This window comes from Gopherus flavomarginatus, chromosome 1, assembly GCF_025201925.1.
Source record: "Gopherus flavomarginatus isolate rGopFla2 chromosome 1, rGopFla2.mat.asm, whole genome shotgun sequence".
In the NCBI taxonomy this organism is placed as follows: Eukaryota; Metazoa; Chordata; order Testudines; family Testudinidae; genus Gopherus; species Gopherus flavomarginatus.
This window is the reverse complement of record NC_066617.1, coordinates 178024293-178039201: the sequence shown is the minus strand read 5'-3', so window position 1 is coordinate 178039201 and position 14909 is coordinate 178024293. Positions and strand designations below refer to the sequence as shown.

The window sequence follows — 14909 nt, the reverse complement described above, 5'->3', positions numbered from 1 at the left end:
AGGAACCCTGTGCTAGTCCAACCAATTCCTCCAGGATAATCACTACATCACAGAACAAAACAAGACAAGAAGGCAGGCAGCACTCCTAATATCTGGTTCTGTAATTGGCAAGCCATTCACAGTCTTTGTTTAATCCTGAGCTGATGGTGTCAAATTTGCAGATGAACTGAAGCTCAGCAGTTTCTCTTTGAAGTCTGGTCCTGAAGTTTTTTTGCTGCAGGATGGCCACCTTAAGGTCTGCTATAGTGTGGCCAGGGAGGTTGAAGTGTTCTCCTACAGGTTTTTGTATATTGCCATTCCTAATATCTGATTTGTGTCCATTTATCCTTTTCTGTAGCAACGGAGTCAAGAATGCAGTCTTCTTTGGCATTCCAGCCAGACACTGGACTCTATGATGAGCCACGGCAGGAAAACCAATTTTATCAAACAAAGGAGTCAGCTGATCTCAAGAGATCAGCCACACAGTCAGGTCAATATACAACTCAGATCTTACCCAATAATCACACTACTGACAATCCTTTAGTAATTAAAATTTAAAGGTTTATTAATAAAAGAAACGAAGAAGAGAGAGTTAAAATGGTTAGTAGATAATATACATACAATAATTGCAATGTTCTTATATCAGGTTTGTAGCAGGGAAGTTATAGACTGCTGGCTTGTAAGGTTTCTCTGGTAACTTCCAAAAGATTGTGGAAGATTGGACAAATGACCAGGGAGGAGTATAAAAATATTGCTCAGGCATGCAGGGGTGAAATCAGGAAAGCCAAATCACGCTTGGAGTTGCAGCTGGCAAGAGAAGTTAAGAGTGACAAGAAGGGTTTCTTCAGGTATGTTAGCAACAAGAAGGAAGGCAAGGCAAGTGTGGGCCCCTTACTGAATGAGGGAGGCAACCTAGTGACAGGGGATGTGGAAAAAGCTAATGTACTCAAAGATTTTTTTGCCTCTGTCTTCACGAACAAGGTCAGCTCCCAGACTGCTGCACTGGGCAGCACAGTATCGGGGGAAGGCGACCAGCCCTCTGTGGAGAAAGAATGGTTCAGGACTATTTAGAAAAACTGGATGAGCACAAGTCCACGGGGCCAGATGCGCTGCATCCGAGGGTGCTAAAGGAGCTGGCGGATGTGATTGCAGAGCCATTGGCCATTATCTTAGAAAACTCATGGCGAACGGGGGAGCTCCCAGATGACTGAAAAAAGGCTAATGTAGTGCCCATCTTTAAAAAGGGAAGGAGGAGGATCCGGGGAACTACAGGCCAGTCAGCCTCACCTCAGTCTCTGGAAAAATCATAGAGCAGGTCCTCAAGGAATCAATTCTGAAGCACTTAGAGAGGAAAGTGATCAGGAACAGTCAGCATGGATTCACCAAAGGCAAGTCACGCCTGTCTAACCTAATTGCCTTCTATGAGGAGATAACTGGGTATGTGGATGAGGGAAAAGCAGTGGATGTGTTATTCCTTGACTTTAGCAAAGCTTTTGATATGGTCTCCCACAGTATTCTTGCCAGCAAGTTGAAGTATGGGCTGGATGAATGGACTATAAGGTAGATAGAAAGCTGGCTAGATCGTTGGGCTCAACGGCTCATGATCAACGGCTCCATGTCTAGTTGGCAGCCGGTTTCAAGCAGAGTGCCCCAAGGGTCGGTCCTGGGGCCAGTTTTGTTCAATACCTTCATTAATGATCTGGAGGATGGCGTGGACTGCACTCTCAGCAAGTTTGCAGATGACACTAAACTGGGGGGAGTGGTAGATACGCTAGAGGGTAGGGATAGGATACAGAGAGACCTAGACAAATTAGAGGACTGGGCCAAACTGAGGTTCAACAAGGCAAAGTGCAGAGTCCTGCACTTAGGATGCAAGAATCCCATTCACTCTTACAGACTAGGGACCGAATGGCTAGGAAGCAGTTCTGCAGAAAAAGACCTAGGGATTTCAGTGGATGAGAAGGTGGATATGAGTCAACAGTGTGCTCTTGTTGCCAAGAAGCCTAACGGCATTTTGGGCTGTATAAGTAGGGGCATTGGCAGCAGATCGAGGGATGTGATCATTCCCCTCTATTCAACATTCGTGAGGCCTCACCTGGAGTACTGTGTCCAGTTTTGGGCCCCACCCTACAAGAAGAATGTGGAAAAATTGGAAAGAGTCCAGCAGAGGGCAACAAAAATGATTAGGGGGCCGGAGCACATGACTTACGAGGAAAGGCTGAGGGAACTGGGATTAGTCTGCAGAAGAGAAGAATGAGGAGGGATTTGATAGCTGCTTTCAACTACCTGAAAGGGGGTTCCAAAAAGGATGGCTCTAGACTGTTCTCAGTGGTACCTGATGACAGAACAAGGAGTAATGGTCTCAAGTTGCCGTGGAGGAGGTTTAGGTTAGATATTAGGAAAAACTTTTTCACTCAGAGAGAGTGGTGAAGCACTGGAATGGGTTACCTAGGGAGGTGGTGGAATCTCCTTCCTTAGAGGTTTTTAAGGTAAGGCTTGACAAAGCTCTGGCTGGGATGATTTAGTTGGGAATTGGTCCTGCTTTGAGTTGGGGTTTGGACTAGACGACCTCCTGAGGTCCCTTCCAACCTTGATATTCTATGATTGGAAGGTCCTCAGTCCATAGTCCAATATGCTCCTTTTAGTTGTAAATCCACAATCCAGAAAATCAGAGCAGGAAAGAGGCAAAATGAAGTCATCCCAGGAATCTTCTACACTCTGCCATGTGGCTGGAAATTTTCTGTTTCAAACAAAGCTCACAGCCCTGTCTATGGAAAGTTACTGGCACAAGAGGGAGTCCAAGGTCACAGGAGCATATCACATGTCCTTACATGGCTTAATGACTCATATGGGGTAGTGACTGGCCTACTGGAGCCTGAAGTATCCGCAGGAGGAGCCACTCGGGTAAAATGAGTTTCTTCTATGACCCATTGTGAGAGCGAAGTGTCTTTGATGGGCCATCAACACAAAGCTGTCTACTTAAATTACCCCGAGGGAATTCTGCACCAAAAAATTATCTGCACAATATTTTAAATTCTCCATTTTTTTTCAATAAATGTTTGCTCCAGCATGGCAGTGGGGAGCACTGGCCACTGGCTGTATTGAGGTGGGAGAACACCCTGAAGCGCCCACATCCCCCGGTACAGTGACTCAGCAGTGGGGCTGCACCTGACCCTGACACAGCGCAAGAGCTGGGCCTGACACAGAAACACCCTGGGGCCCTGCCCCTCTGTGCCAGGTGGATCCAGCAGGATCCAAGTGTGGAGGGACTTAGTGTGGGGGGAGAGGTTTCTGTGCGGGGCATTCTGGACGTGGGCAGCTCAGTGGGAGATCTGGATGCACAGGGGCTTGTTGGGGGGTTCTGGTGCAGGGGCAATGGGACTCTACAGGGGATCCAAGTAAAGGTGGTTGCGGCTCAGCAGGGAGGGTCTGGGTAGTGGTCCCCCCGGCTTTCCTGCCATTTTCTGCAGGGAAGCACAGGAATTCTGTGGGAAGGGGGGTGCGTTTTCTGCAGACATGCAGAATCCCCCAGGAGTACTAGATATAAATCGTATCTCGTAGATGGTGCCCAGGAATAAAAGCACACATGTAAGATGCCAGTATATAGTCAATATTTTTAACTTCAGGTACAAAAATGATACATGAATATAAACAAGATAATCATACTCAGCAAATCATAACTTTTCCATTGACATCTTAAATGACATGCTTTGTACAAGATTTGTTGCAATTGTCTAACAGTGGCAGTATTAATGATATGAATGGTCATATTTCAATCACACCCCAATATCATCAAGATAGCCCAGTGATTGGACAGCTCATGGATGAACAGTTGGCTGAAGCTTAATACACCTGTGAAAGACAAATAATGCTGGTAGAAGAAAACATTGAGGAATTTGCAGCTCTAATGCAGTCTTCTTTGCTTGAAGGTGCTCATGCAGAATTCATTAATTTGGTCTGCAGTTTGAAAGAACTCTTGGATTCCTTGATGATGCTAAGCTCTCACATAGGAGCATTTGTGATGAACGCTTTCTGTCATCTTCAGCAGACTAGGAGACTTCAACGCATCCTGGTGAACGATTACCTCGCCTCTGTTATTCATGACTTCATCACTTCTCAGCCAGACTACAACAATGTGATAGTGATACACTAGGACATGAAGCCTTCAGCACTTAGGAAACTTTGATTAGAAAATACATTTCTCAGCGACACAGGCTACCATGAATACATCAAAGCTGTCCTCTGTTCTCTATACTTGACTGTGGTCAACAACTAAGCTCCTCTGACACAAAGGAACTTTCTACAATAAGAGCATATAAAGCTTATCTGTGTGGCAGACAGAACTTTCTCAGGGGCCAGTAAGATTGTGGAATGAAATTCTTCACAAACTAGGAATCATCACAAACCTTACCGCCTTTCACTCTAAGTGCAAAGTGCATTTCTTTGTGCTTGCCTTCTCTAACATAAATACATACCACCACCACATATTTTTAAGCAAAAATTGCAAAACAAAACAATAACCCTAAAGCCCTACCAAAACAAGACACTCCACTGCACACACTTCTCGACCTGGGAGAGGATGAGAGAACAAACACTACATGACTGATGTGCAGTCACGCTGCTTAATGCACTGCTGGAAGGTACTCAGGTACTATGGCGATGAGCACAGTGTAAGAATCTATCTATATAAGAAGATTCCAGGAACTCAAGTATCAGAAGTGTAACCGTGTTAGTCTGGATCTGTAAAAGCAGCGAAGAGTCCTGTGGCACCTTATAGACTAACAGACATATTGGGCCATGAGCTTTCATGGGTGAATACCCACTTCGTCAGATGCATGTAAACACTCGTTATGTATAAAAATGTGACTGCCACTCTGCACCTCCCCCGCTAACCAACTCAAAAAGCAGATAAAGGACAGCAGTACAGAAGGATGTATACTGTCCTCTCCTAGCAGTGGTCAAAATATTGTGCTTTGTAGGTGATACCAGGTGATCCAAAGCAATTACAAATATTACTCCCATCAATCCCAGTCCAAGCAAGGAACTCATGAATGCATCCCACGAAGTGGGTATTCACCCATGAAAGCTCATGCTTTAATACGTCTGTTAGTCTACAAGGTGCCACAGGACTCTTTGCTGCTTTTATGAATTTCTTGCAGGTCTCCAAACCAACAGGCCACACTACTTTGAAGACTGCCTGTATACATTTTTCAAAATATTGAAAAGTTACATTAGGGGTTTTTCATTATTCTCCCATATTTTTTCAAATTTTTTAGGAACACGAGTGGGATGTGTTGAGGCAATTGTCAGTCTACCATCCTTCTTGAAACTGATGATTTTCCCCTCTTTTCCTGACTTTAAACAATGCAACTTTCATATTGTCAAGGCTATAGCCACCAGTTTTCAGTTTATCAGAGAAGACTGAGATCCCTTCAAAGTATCTCAGTGATACTTCTTAACCTAGTACAAGTTAATATTCAGTGATTTGAGACATGCCTAAAGACTACACACATGGAATCGTTATAGAATCAGTAGGGCTGGACTCTAAGTGAGGCCAGGAATCAAAACCAAGTCTCTCATGCAGTACTGCAAAATATTATTGGCCTCTTCACACATTAAAGAGCAGCACCAGTACATACAACATATCATGATACAGCAACATGAGTGACTCAAATGACACTTCATTACATCACCACACATCATTACATTACATTGAAAGAGAAAGACTAATTCTGTGTACACAAAAGTGGTGTTACCTGGATGTCTTGAATTTTTCTATACTGAATCCTATTGTTGGAACTATGTCTTGAGTTTGAGCCTTAAAAAGAGGGGAAAAAATCATGTTTTACAACAAACTCATTAAGTTAGAAACACAGCTACTGAAATGTTACTATTTCTAAATTATTTATATTCCCCCAAATTTTGGTGCAATATATAATATTCAGGAAACATTTGAGTAACACAGAAGACCTCTGCATGGACATAGCAGGTAGTTAACATACTTTCCCACGATTTCTTCTATCTCAAGATCCAAGTTTTGGATTTTCTAGCAAAAAAAATGGAAACCTTGCATTACCTATGGCCAAGGCTCGGGAGTGAGGATGTTTCAGCCTTAATACTGAATTCCCTTGCTTTTGCAACAAACTTTAAGTTATAGTTTCTGTACAGACTACATACTGACCGGAGCTAAGTAACATACTATCACAGAAAGTGATAGGTTTCTGGGTTGAAGAGTTACCAATGAGGTCAGAGTACAAAGAAGCCAAGTATTTTTACCCTCTGGAGGTCACAGTTTCAACCCAAAGAGAAGTAAATAGAAAGAGAGGACATATTGTCCCAATATTCTTTATCACAAGCTACAGCAGGAACCTACTTACGTTGGGAAGCAGTAGCTTGAATTTTTAGGTTCTTATGTTGACCTAGTTTTTAGTCAACTACCAGAGCACTGCAATGAAAGTACCATGTTTACCAAAGAAGGGAAGGTTGGGACAAAACAGAGCACCACAGGTTGACAAAAAGCCTGGTTACCAGAGCAACTTTTCTAGAAAGTTGGTGCAATATGACAGAATCTTTCAGAAAAAACAATAACAAGGCTGCAAAGAGTCCAGCTTTTGAGAAAATAAGAGGCTCTAAAACCTTATTTATAAAAAGATGTTTACAAGCAACTGGCTTCCCCCCCACACACATATACACTAAAACTGGCTTAGTTTATTAATCTTTAAAACCATTATGAAAAAAAAAGTTATTTTCACTACCACAAGAAGTAGTTTGGCCAGCAGTTTCCATCATTAAGAGGTCACGACACTGCACTGAACACAGAAGGTACAACTTTCCTTCAAGGATATCTTATACTAGAAATTACAGATGACTTCTTTGAATTTTATAACTAAACAGTGGAGAACAAAATTCTAGCTGGCAAGCGGTAAAGGGAGTTGGTTTTTGTTTGTTTTTTAATGCCTCTCTCAAGCTCTCTTTCCAGGGTGACTGCTCAGCCTGAAATATATTCATTGGCTTTGTACTCCGATGATTAGCTGACAGTTCAGAGCAATTTGTCAGGTGAACTAATTCATTTATCAGAATTAGTAGTTTTCAGGGACTCTGATCTAATGAAGTTTGTTACATTTTAACAAATTAATACAATAGTGTTACTGCATATTTTCACTTTACAATACATTCACAAATAACTACCATAATGTGACTGATGAAGTAAACAGGAGGAGATAGTTTCTACTTGCTTTACTCATATAATTAGCTTATCTATTTTAGGTTTTCTATTGTGCCCATCACTGCCATATCTTGGTGCTAACTTCAAGACTTGAACCATGCTCTGGACACTGCACTGTTTTGAGGCATATTATAAGAAGATCCCAAGGTCATCACTTTTGAGAACTGTCAAGGTTCCTCCCCCACTCTGAACTTTAGGGTACAGATGTGGGGACCTGCATAAACACCTCTAAGCTTAACTACCAGCTTAGATCTGGTCTCGCTACCACCACTCTCAAGTACTAGCTCCCTTTTCTGGATAGCCTTGAGATACTTTTTCACTGAGTTCCTGGTGAACACCAATCCAACCCCTTGGATCTTAACACAAGGAGAATTTAACCATCCCTCCTCCTTTCCCCCACCAATTCCTGGTGAGTCCAGATCCAATCCCTTTGGATCTTAAAAACAAGGAAAAATCAATCAGGTTCTTAAAAAGAAGGCTTTTAATTAAAGAAAGAAAGGTAAAAATCATCTCTGTAAAATCAGGATGGAAAATAACTTTATAGGGTAATCAGATTCAAAGAGCTCAGAGGAACCCCTTCTAGCCTTAGGTTCAAAGTTACAGCAAACAGAGGTAAAATCCTCTCAGCAAAAAGGAAAATTTACAAGTTGAGAAAACAAAAATAAGACTAACATGCCTTGCCTGGCTGTTACTTACAAGTTTGAAACATGAGAGACTGGTTCAGAAGGATTTGGAGAGCCTGGATTGATGTCTGCTCCCTCTTAGTCTCAACAGCAAACAACCCCCAAAACAAAGAGCACAAACAAAAGACTTCCCCCCACCAAGATCTGAAAGTATCTTATTCCCTTATTGGTCCTTTGGGTCAAGTGTCAGCCAGGTTTCCTAAGCTTCTTAACCCTTTACAGGTAAAAAGGATTTTGGTGTCTCTGGCCATGAGGGATTTTATAGTATTGTACACAGGAGGCCTGTTCCCTTCCCTTTATAGTTATGACAAGAACAAAGCCAGAAACATAATAATGTGCTGGTTGTGGTAGCTTGCATCTTGCTAAAAAGTAATTTTATAGATATTTAGTTTACATTTATAGATCCAATTACATTTTATCAGAAGCAAAATTACTGGAGCAAGGAACATTAGACTCTCAGTACCTTTATAAATTGCAACCTGACATGACATGCTTTTGCTAAAAAGTCTCCTCCTTTAAGATATCAATCTCTATTTAAATATATAATAGGATATTAACAAACTATGTTTAGTACAGTTAAGGTTACATCAGGCTACACAGAACCCACCAGAATCCTTGAATGCATGGAAATAAAATGGTAGGGAAAAGTCTCCAATTTTCAATCCTATAGTCCACTCCAAATGTCGTTCAGTTCTCTCGCCAAACCATATCAAAGAGGAATATGTACCCTTCATCACACTCAGTTACACCAAAAATTGATGGTGAACTCACTCTCTTTTTAGCAATGGATTAGTACTTCTGATGGTCATAGTCCATTAATTTGGAAAGTACTAATGCTGAATTCACCATAAAAGTTTTACATTCTCACTCTTAATTTCCTAGCTATGTAGCAGCATCTTTAATCATTAATAGTCTAAGACAAAAATAATGATGTTTACAGACAAGTGCTAGTTGTAGTAAAACTACTTGTCCCAAATAATTGAAGTTTCAAATTATATTTATTTCTTCAAAATAAAAACAGTTTAGAGCCCACTTTTAATCTCGTCCATCATAAACCCTTCTTTATCCTGTGATCTGAGAAGACACTAGGCATATTAGTAGGCGGTGGTGGTTGGTTTTGAAACACAATTTAAAAAATATGTATATACACACATATATAAAGCCAGGTTTGCAAATGGACTGAAGTTTTATTTTTTATTTTATTTTTGATATTTGTATACATTATATTTTCTTAGCTTATAAACAGACCTTCACTTTTTTCCTCCATCAACTTTGCAATAACATTTGGTAAGAGAGAGTTAGCAGTAAACTGAGGCTACTTACATTTGAAGGTTTAAGTTTATTAATGATAGTTGTTTTGCCACTATTGTCCAACCCAAGGCACAAAACATGAACCTCCTTCTTCTTCAGACCAAGCCATCCTGCTAGCTTATCAAACAATCCCATGATTCTGATTCAATGCACAGAGACCACCTGTGATGCAGAAGAATAGAAAAGGAAATCACTATTTAAAATGGTTATGGTACCAGAGGTCTAGCACAGTACGTAGGCATGTGGGTCAGAAGTCCTCAGGCTTTTAATAGGACAATATGAATAAGACCCTATACAAGCAGTGTCTTGGCAGGTTTGGTTAATACAGAAAGTAAATAGAGTGTAAGCTGATTACTAGGAAGAAGCCTGACACAAAAGTAGATTGTGCTTATATAGACAGTGTTATAAGTAGCCAATGTCCTTGTCAGTATTGCTAGCCAACAAATCATTAGTCAAAGTGTTCTAGTGATACAAACACCAACAAGACTGTAGCACTTCATTATCTCTTACTAAACTTCACCAATGAGATTTGTATAATATTTTAAACTATCCGAAGTCCAGCCAGTCATCACAATTTACATCAGGGGTGGGCAACCTTTCAGAAGCAGTGTGCCGAGTCTTCATTTATTCACTCTAATTTAAGGTTTCGCGTGTCAGTAATATATTTTAATGTTTTTAGAAGGTCTCTTTCTATAAGTCTATAATATATAAACTAAACTATTAGTGTATGTAAAGTAAATAAGGTTTTTAAAATGTTTAAGAAGCTTCACTTAAAATTAAATTAAAATGCGGAACCCCCTGGACCGGTGGCCAGGACCTGGGCAGTCTGAGTGCCACTGAAAATCAGCTCACGTGCCACCTTTGGCACGCGTGCCATAGGTTGCCTACCCAGATTTATATAATAAAATCTTCATGTTGTAATTTTGCAAAATAACATTTGCTTTTTCACACACCTGCTGTAAGGTTATTGAAATCAAAACTGTAAATAAAGTATGATTAACTGAAACTATAACTGAAATGAATTACTTATGATGGTATTAAGAACTGTACATTAGGAAATAATTAACTGTAAACAGAAACTGATTATGACGGATTAGTCAGAGATGTAGCCAGATAACATAACACACTGCTACTTGTCAGAAGGAAGCCAAATTGTTACTTAGGCCCAGAAACTATCTTTGTTCAGCAATAGGGGACTAAAAGGAGATTATGTTGTGAATTCTCTTACAGCATCTGCTTGGACATACTGCATATAGAAAAATTAAGAACTGGCAGTCCTTGAAAGCTATAATCAGGGAATAATTTCAACATATGATAATTGACATTGAATGTCTGTGGCACTCTAATAACATACATAATGCCAAAAGAATTTTCAGGAGGAAAATAAATTTCCACCCTATATAGAGAACAGAATGATATACAGCTCAGTTCCAGACACTGTTGGTGAATTTAGATTACCAAGAAACTTCCTGGAGTCTGGGAGAAGGAGGAAAGGAAAGCTGATAAAAACTATTCAATCCCATTAGCTCAACAAGCCCTTACAATATGAAAACCAAGACTGAACATTTAACTATTAAATTCTAAACACATTTAAAAGAAATTACAGTTATTTTACCCACCACATTAGCTTAAAGTACGTGTGGGAATAAATGGCTGTAGCAGAAAGTCTACTTAGAACAGATTTATAATTTTTATTATGTACTGTGTCTGAAACACTTTGGGAATTCTACTAATATATTGTGTAGCTATATGTTCAGCAGCATATGTCTTGATTAAGTTGCTACCGAAGTAGTTTAAGTTATTTGCTATTGGTAGTATTTCCTATACAAATAGGTGTTTGTCAATGAAATGCCATAACTGGTTAATTTTCATTTTTCTTCTAGCACTTCTTGATTCTGTTTGGTACAATAAAAGCTTTTTACATTTCTGGATACAAACGTAAAGCTTGTACTTTGCCAAAACGAACCCGACAAGAATACTGTTCTCCAAAACATGTCATTTTGTTGTCTGCACAAGAGATTTGCCAGTATTCTGAAAGAGTAGCTAAAGAGAAAAGATACTTTGTTGAAAATTCTATAGTAAAGATCAATGACAAAGTACATTCTTTTTTCTCTTTTAGCAGACTTGGTCACTTGTGATAGTCTGATGATAAAACAGAGTCATTCCAATGTTGATAGAATGAACAAAGCACATAAATGCTATAAAGGTACACACTTCCCTTTTGAGCTGATGTTCCAGAAAACTGAAAACTTACCTTTACTAAAACCTACAATAGTGATCTTAATGTAACATGGAAGTTATATTTTATGTTTATTTTTTTAAGAGCATGAAAAGTCAAGTTTTCAACATCAACTTTAACTCATTCACATTACACACATCAGGCATATTTAATGGTCAAGTATATCAACATGAATATTAATCAAAGAACAAATTTAACAAGAAAAGACAGGAACAGAATATACTACATATATGCAATGCTGCTCAATTAACATTGCTGTTGGGACCTTCACATCTTCACTTTTTTTTTTTTTTAAAAGTGATTTCACCTAGGCCACTCTATTGTGGCAACAGCTATTTTATTATAAATATTATCGTTTAACAGCATAACAGTGTCATTGCTTAATATAAAGGTATAAACTTCTAAAATGAGATTAGGATTATTTAAATGCCAACAGTGGGGACTGGGTGCCAGCCTTTACAGCAGCAGCAGACAGGTTTCTGCAAGGCTGGGTTAACAAAGGTTTTAACTTCACCAATGGAGAAAGAAAAAAAGTTACTGTTTTAAGAAAGTCAAGCATTTGCAAGATACGTAGGACAAAGAAAAAAATGCTGTTAGTGCCCAAAATTTAGGAAGCTAGTACTTTTTGTCCTTATTTTTCCTCCCTAAACATTAAGTCAGTTTGTTTGAAAGACAGCATTGTGTGTGTGCACGCGCACACACACACGGGTTTCAACAAAGCACTTACAGGCTAATTCATGGAAAGAGTCCTAGCAGTGGCCTAGAAATTACACCCATCTACCTCAATAGGTGGGGGAACTTGATGGTGCTGGCAGTGAAACGAGACAGCCCCAGCCATGAGGAAGGGAGACACCAGCAATGTCTTAGAAGTAGATCCCATATCCTTGCTTAAGCCTACTGATCCATGTAGGCAGGAAACATGCAGAGTGATGACACAAAGAAGAGAGGGGCTTCAGAAGACTGCAAAAGTTGATGAGCATATAAGATATAATATACAAGATGAGCATATTCTCAAACAATTTCTGAATTGCTTAAAACTTTATATTCTATCCCACTAAAGCAGGGGCAGGCAAACTTTTTGGCCTGAGGGCCGCATCTGGTTTCATAAATTGTATGGAGGGCCAGTTAGAGGAGGTGGTTGTGGCCTGGCCCCTACCTCGTATCTGCCCCCCTCACACCGGACTCCTACCCCATCCAACCCCCCCCGTTCCCTGACAGCCCCTCTGGGACCCCTGCCCCATCCACACACCCCTGTCCCCTGACCGCCCCCAGACTCCCAGCACCCCATCCAATCCCTCCTCTCATTCCAACCCTGGGATCCCCGCCCTATCCAGCCACCCCTTCTCCTTGTCCCCTGACTGCCCCCTGCCGCCCCAACCAAACCCCCCTCCTTCCTGACTGCCCCCCAGGACCCCTGTCCCCATTCAACCCTGTTTTCCCCCAACTATCATCCACATCCCCACCCCCTGAACTCCCCTGCCCTCTGTCCAAAACCCCCTGCTCCCTGCCCCCTTATCCCGCTGCCTGGAGCACTAGTGGCTGGAGCCAGGCCACGCTGCCACCACCGCGCAGCACAGAGACTGGGTCAGGCTGGGCTCTGCAGCTGCACTGCCCCAGGAGCTAACAGCCCTACCACCTAGAGCATTGCGCTGGAGGTGGAGCATGCAAGATGAGGCTCCAGGGGAGGGACCGGGGGGGGTGTAGCCTCCCGGGCCAGGAGCTTGGGGGCTGGGCAGGACGGTCCAGTGGGCCAGATGTGGCCCGCAGGCCGTAGTTTGCCCACCCCTGCACTAAAGCAAACAAGTGGGCATGAAGTACACAACCTCAATGACATCTTTATACTTACCCAGTTTCAAACTAAGGCCATTTTTTTCTAGCAGCATTCCATAAATAACAGTTTATAATTTTATTAAAGAACAAACACAGAAAAATGTACTCCCAGGCACCTGCCCTTTACCCTCCAACATGCCCTCTCCCTAGTTAAACAGAAGAATGACAGAGTAAAGTTAATCTTCAGGAAAAAACTAAACAGGAAAATTTTCAGAAAGTCATGTGTGTGAAAACAAGGAATTTTATTGGAAGTTCTGCCATCTCAACTACAAGAGATGTGAACAACACCTTCTGTTATAAAGAGAGCTAGAACATTGTTGATCCCTCCCTCCCACCTTTGTTTCTTGGCTTCCTACTCCACTAATCAATAATTGTCAATGCCCTGGATAACACTAAGGAGCAGCATACCCCAGTTGTACAGAAATGCAAGATATAGTTTTATTCAAATATCTTATTAGGGTCACCAAAATCAAAAAGTGGATTATAACCGAATTTAAATCCATTCAGAAGATATGAACAATGCTTCTAATTCATAACAAGCAAACAACATTAGAAAAAAAAATCAAGGATGATACTCTCAATTTCAGCCACAGAACTAGAATGAACAGAGGCCAACAGACAAGAATGAATTTAACTTAATAAATGCCATAGAGGAAACTCAGAACAGGGAAACCCCACAGTTTAATGTTAAAGCATTTTTTTACTTCATGTGGTAGACAGCGCCATAAATTAAAGGTAAATAAATGTGATGGATATTTTAAAGTTCAGTGTCACATAACTGTGATAAATTATGAGTCTTGTCTACCTGAGGAAATGAGATATGTTTAGCACGTGACAGCTAACATGTTAACATTGTTTAAAATATTGTGGGGAGACTGGTACAAGGATAGGCTGCAGAAGTCTGGGACAGCAGGAATCAGGCTTCAGAGTGAAGAGAAAACATAGGCAGAAGGTTTTCGGCAATCATTTGAAAATATTCTTCTCAGAAACTGGACTAGAACCCAGGATCCCAAGTCTTAAGTTTCTTCTGCAATTAGCAAAGAGCTATGAAACTCACAGGCAAAATGTGTCCCTTCTCTCCCTTTAGTGGCTGGCCCAGAATGATAACTCTGTTACTCTCAGTCTGAAAGCTCAAGTGGCACAGGTGGAGCTAAAGGTCCAAAGACTGCTGATGAACCACATGGGTGTCAATGATTTTACATGATTGAATGTGGGTTTTTTTAGTTTGCTCATTTAAAAAGCTAGGAAATTATATATAAAGAGCGACATTAAAAGAAAATTGAGGTTATACAGTCAGGCACTCAAAAATTAAAAAATGCCAAAACTAAAGTTGACTAAGCAACCTTAGTTTGGCCCCTAATGACTTATGATACAGTCTTGAATTACATGGTCAGATACTATTTTTTTCCAGCCTCATTCAGTGCATGGGGAATGAATGAGGATTGTGTAGTAAAGGAGACTGTTGTCTGTAGAACCCGTCTCATTTGTTGCAAAAGCTAGAAGGTGTGTACTGAATAAGGTAGGAGATTATAATTACAGGAAGAGAAACGATGGTTAAGACAGTTGAATGCTGCCCCTGGAGAACTGCCATCGCCAGAGTTACTATGTGATGCAGAGCAAATTCCTGAAACCAAACTTCAAG

At 40.8% G+C, this 14909-nt stretch overlaps 1 protein-coding gene across 2 annotated transcripts in view; it reads right to left on the bottom strand.

The window, feature by feature from the left end:
- Positions 1–14909, bottom strand: part of ARL6 (ADP ribosylation factor like GTPase 6) — a 34046-nt gene that overhangs the window by 16660 nt on the left and 2477 nt on the right. Inside the window, exons 2-3 of one of the 2 annotated variants that reach the window (XM_050962182.1) lie at positions 9211–9361; positions 5736–5797 (exon numbers count right to left, since the gene is read on the bottom strand). In XM_050962182.1, coding sequence (XP_050818139.1) covers positions 5736–5797; positions 9211–9333 — 185 coding nt within the window. In that variant the 5' untranslated portion in view covers positions 9334–9361. The remainder of the gene's footprint in view (positions 1–5735; positions 5798–9210; positions 9362–14909) is intronic. The other variant, XM_050962192.1, reaches the window with a different exon arrangement.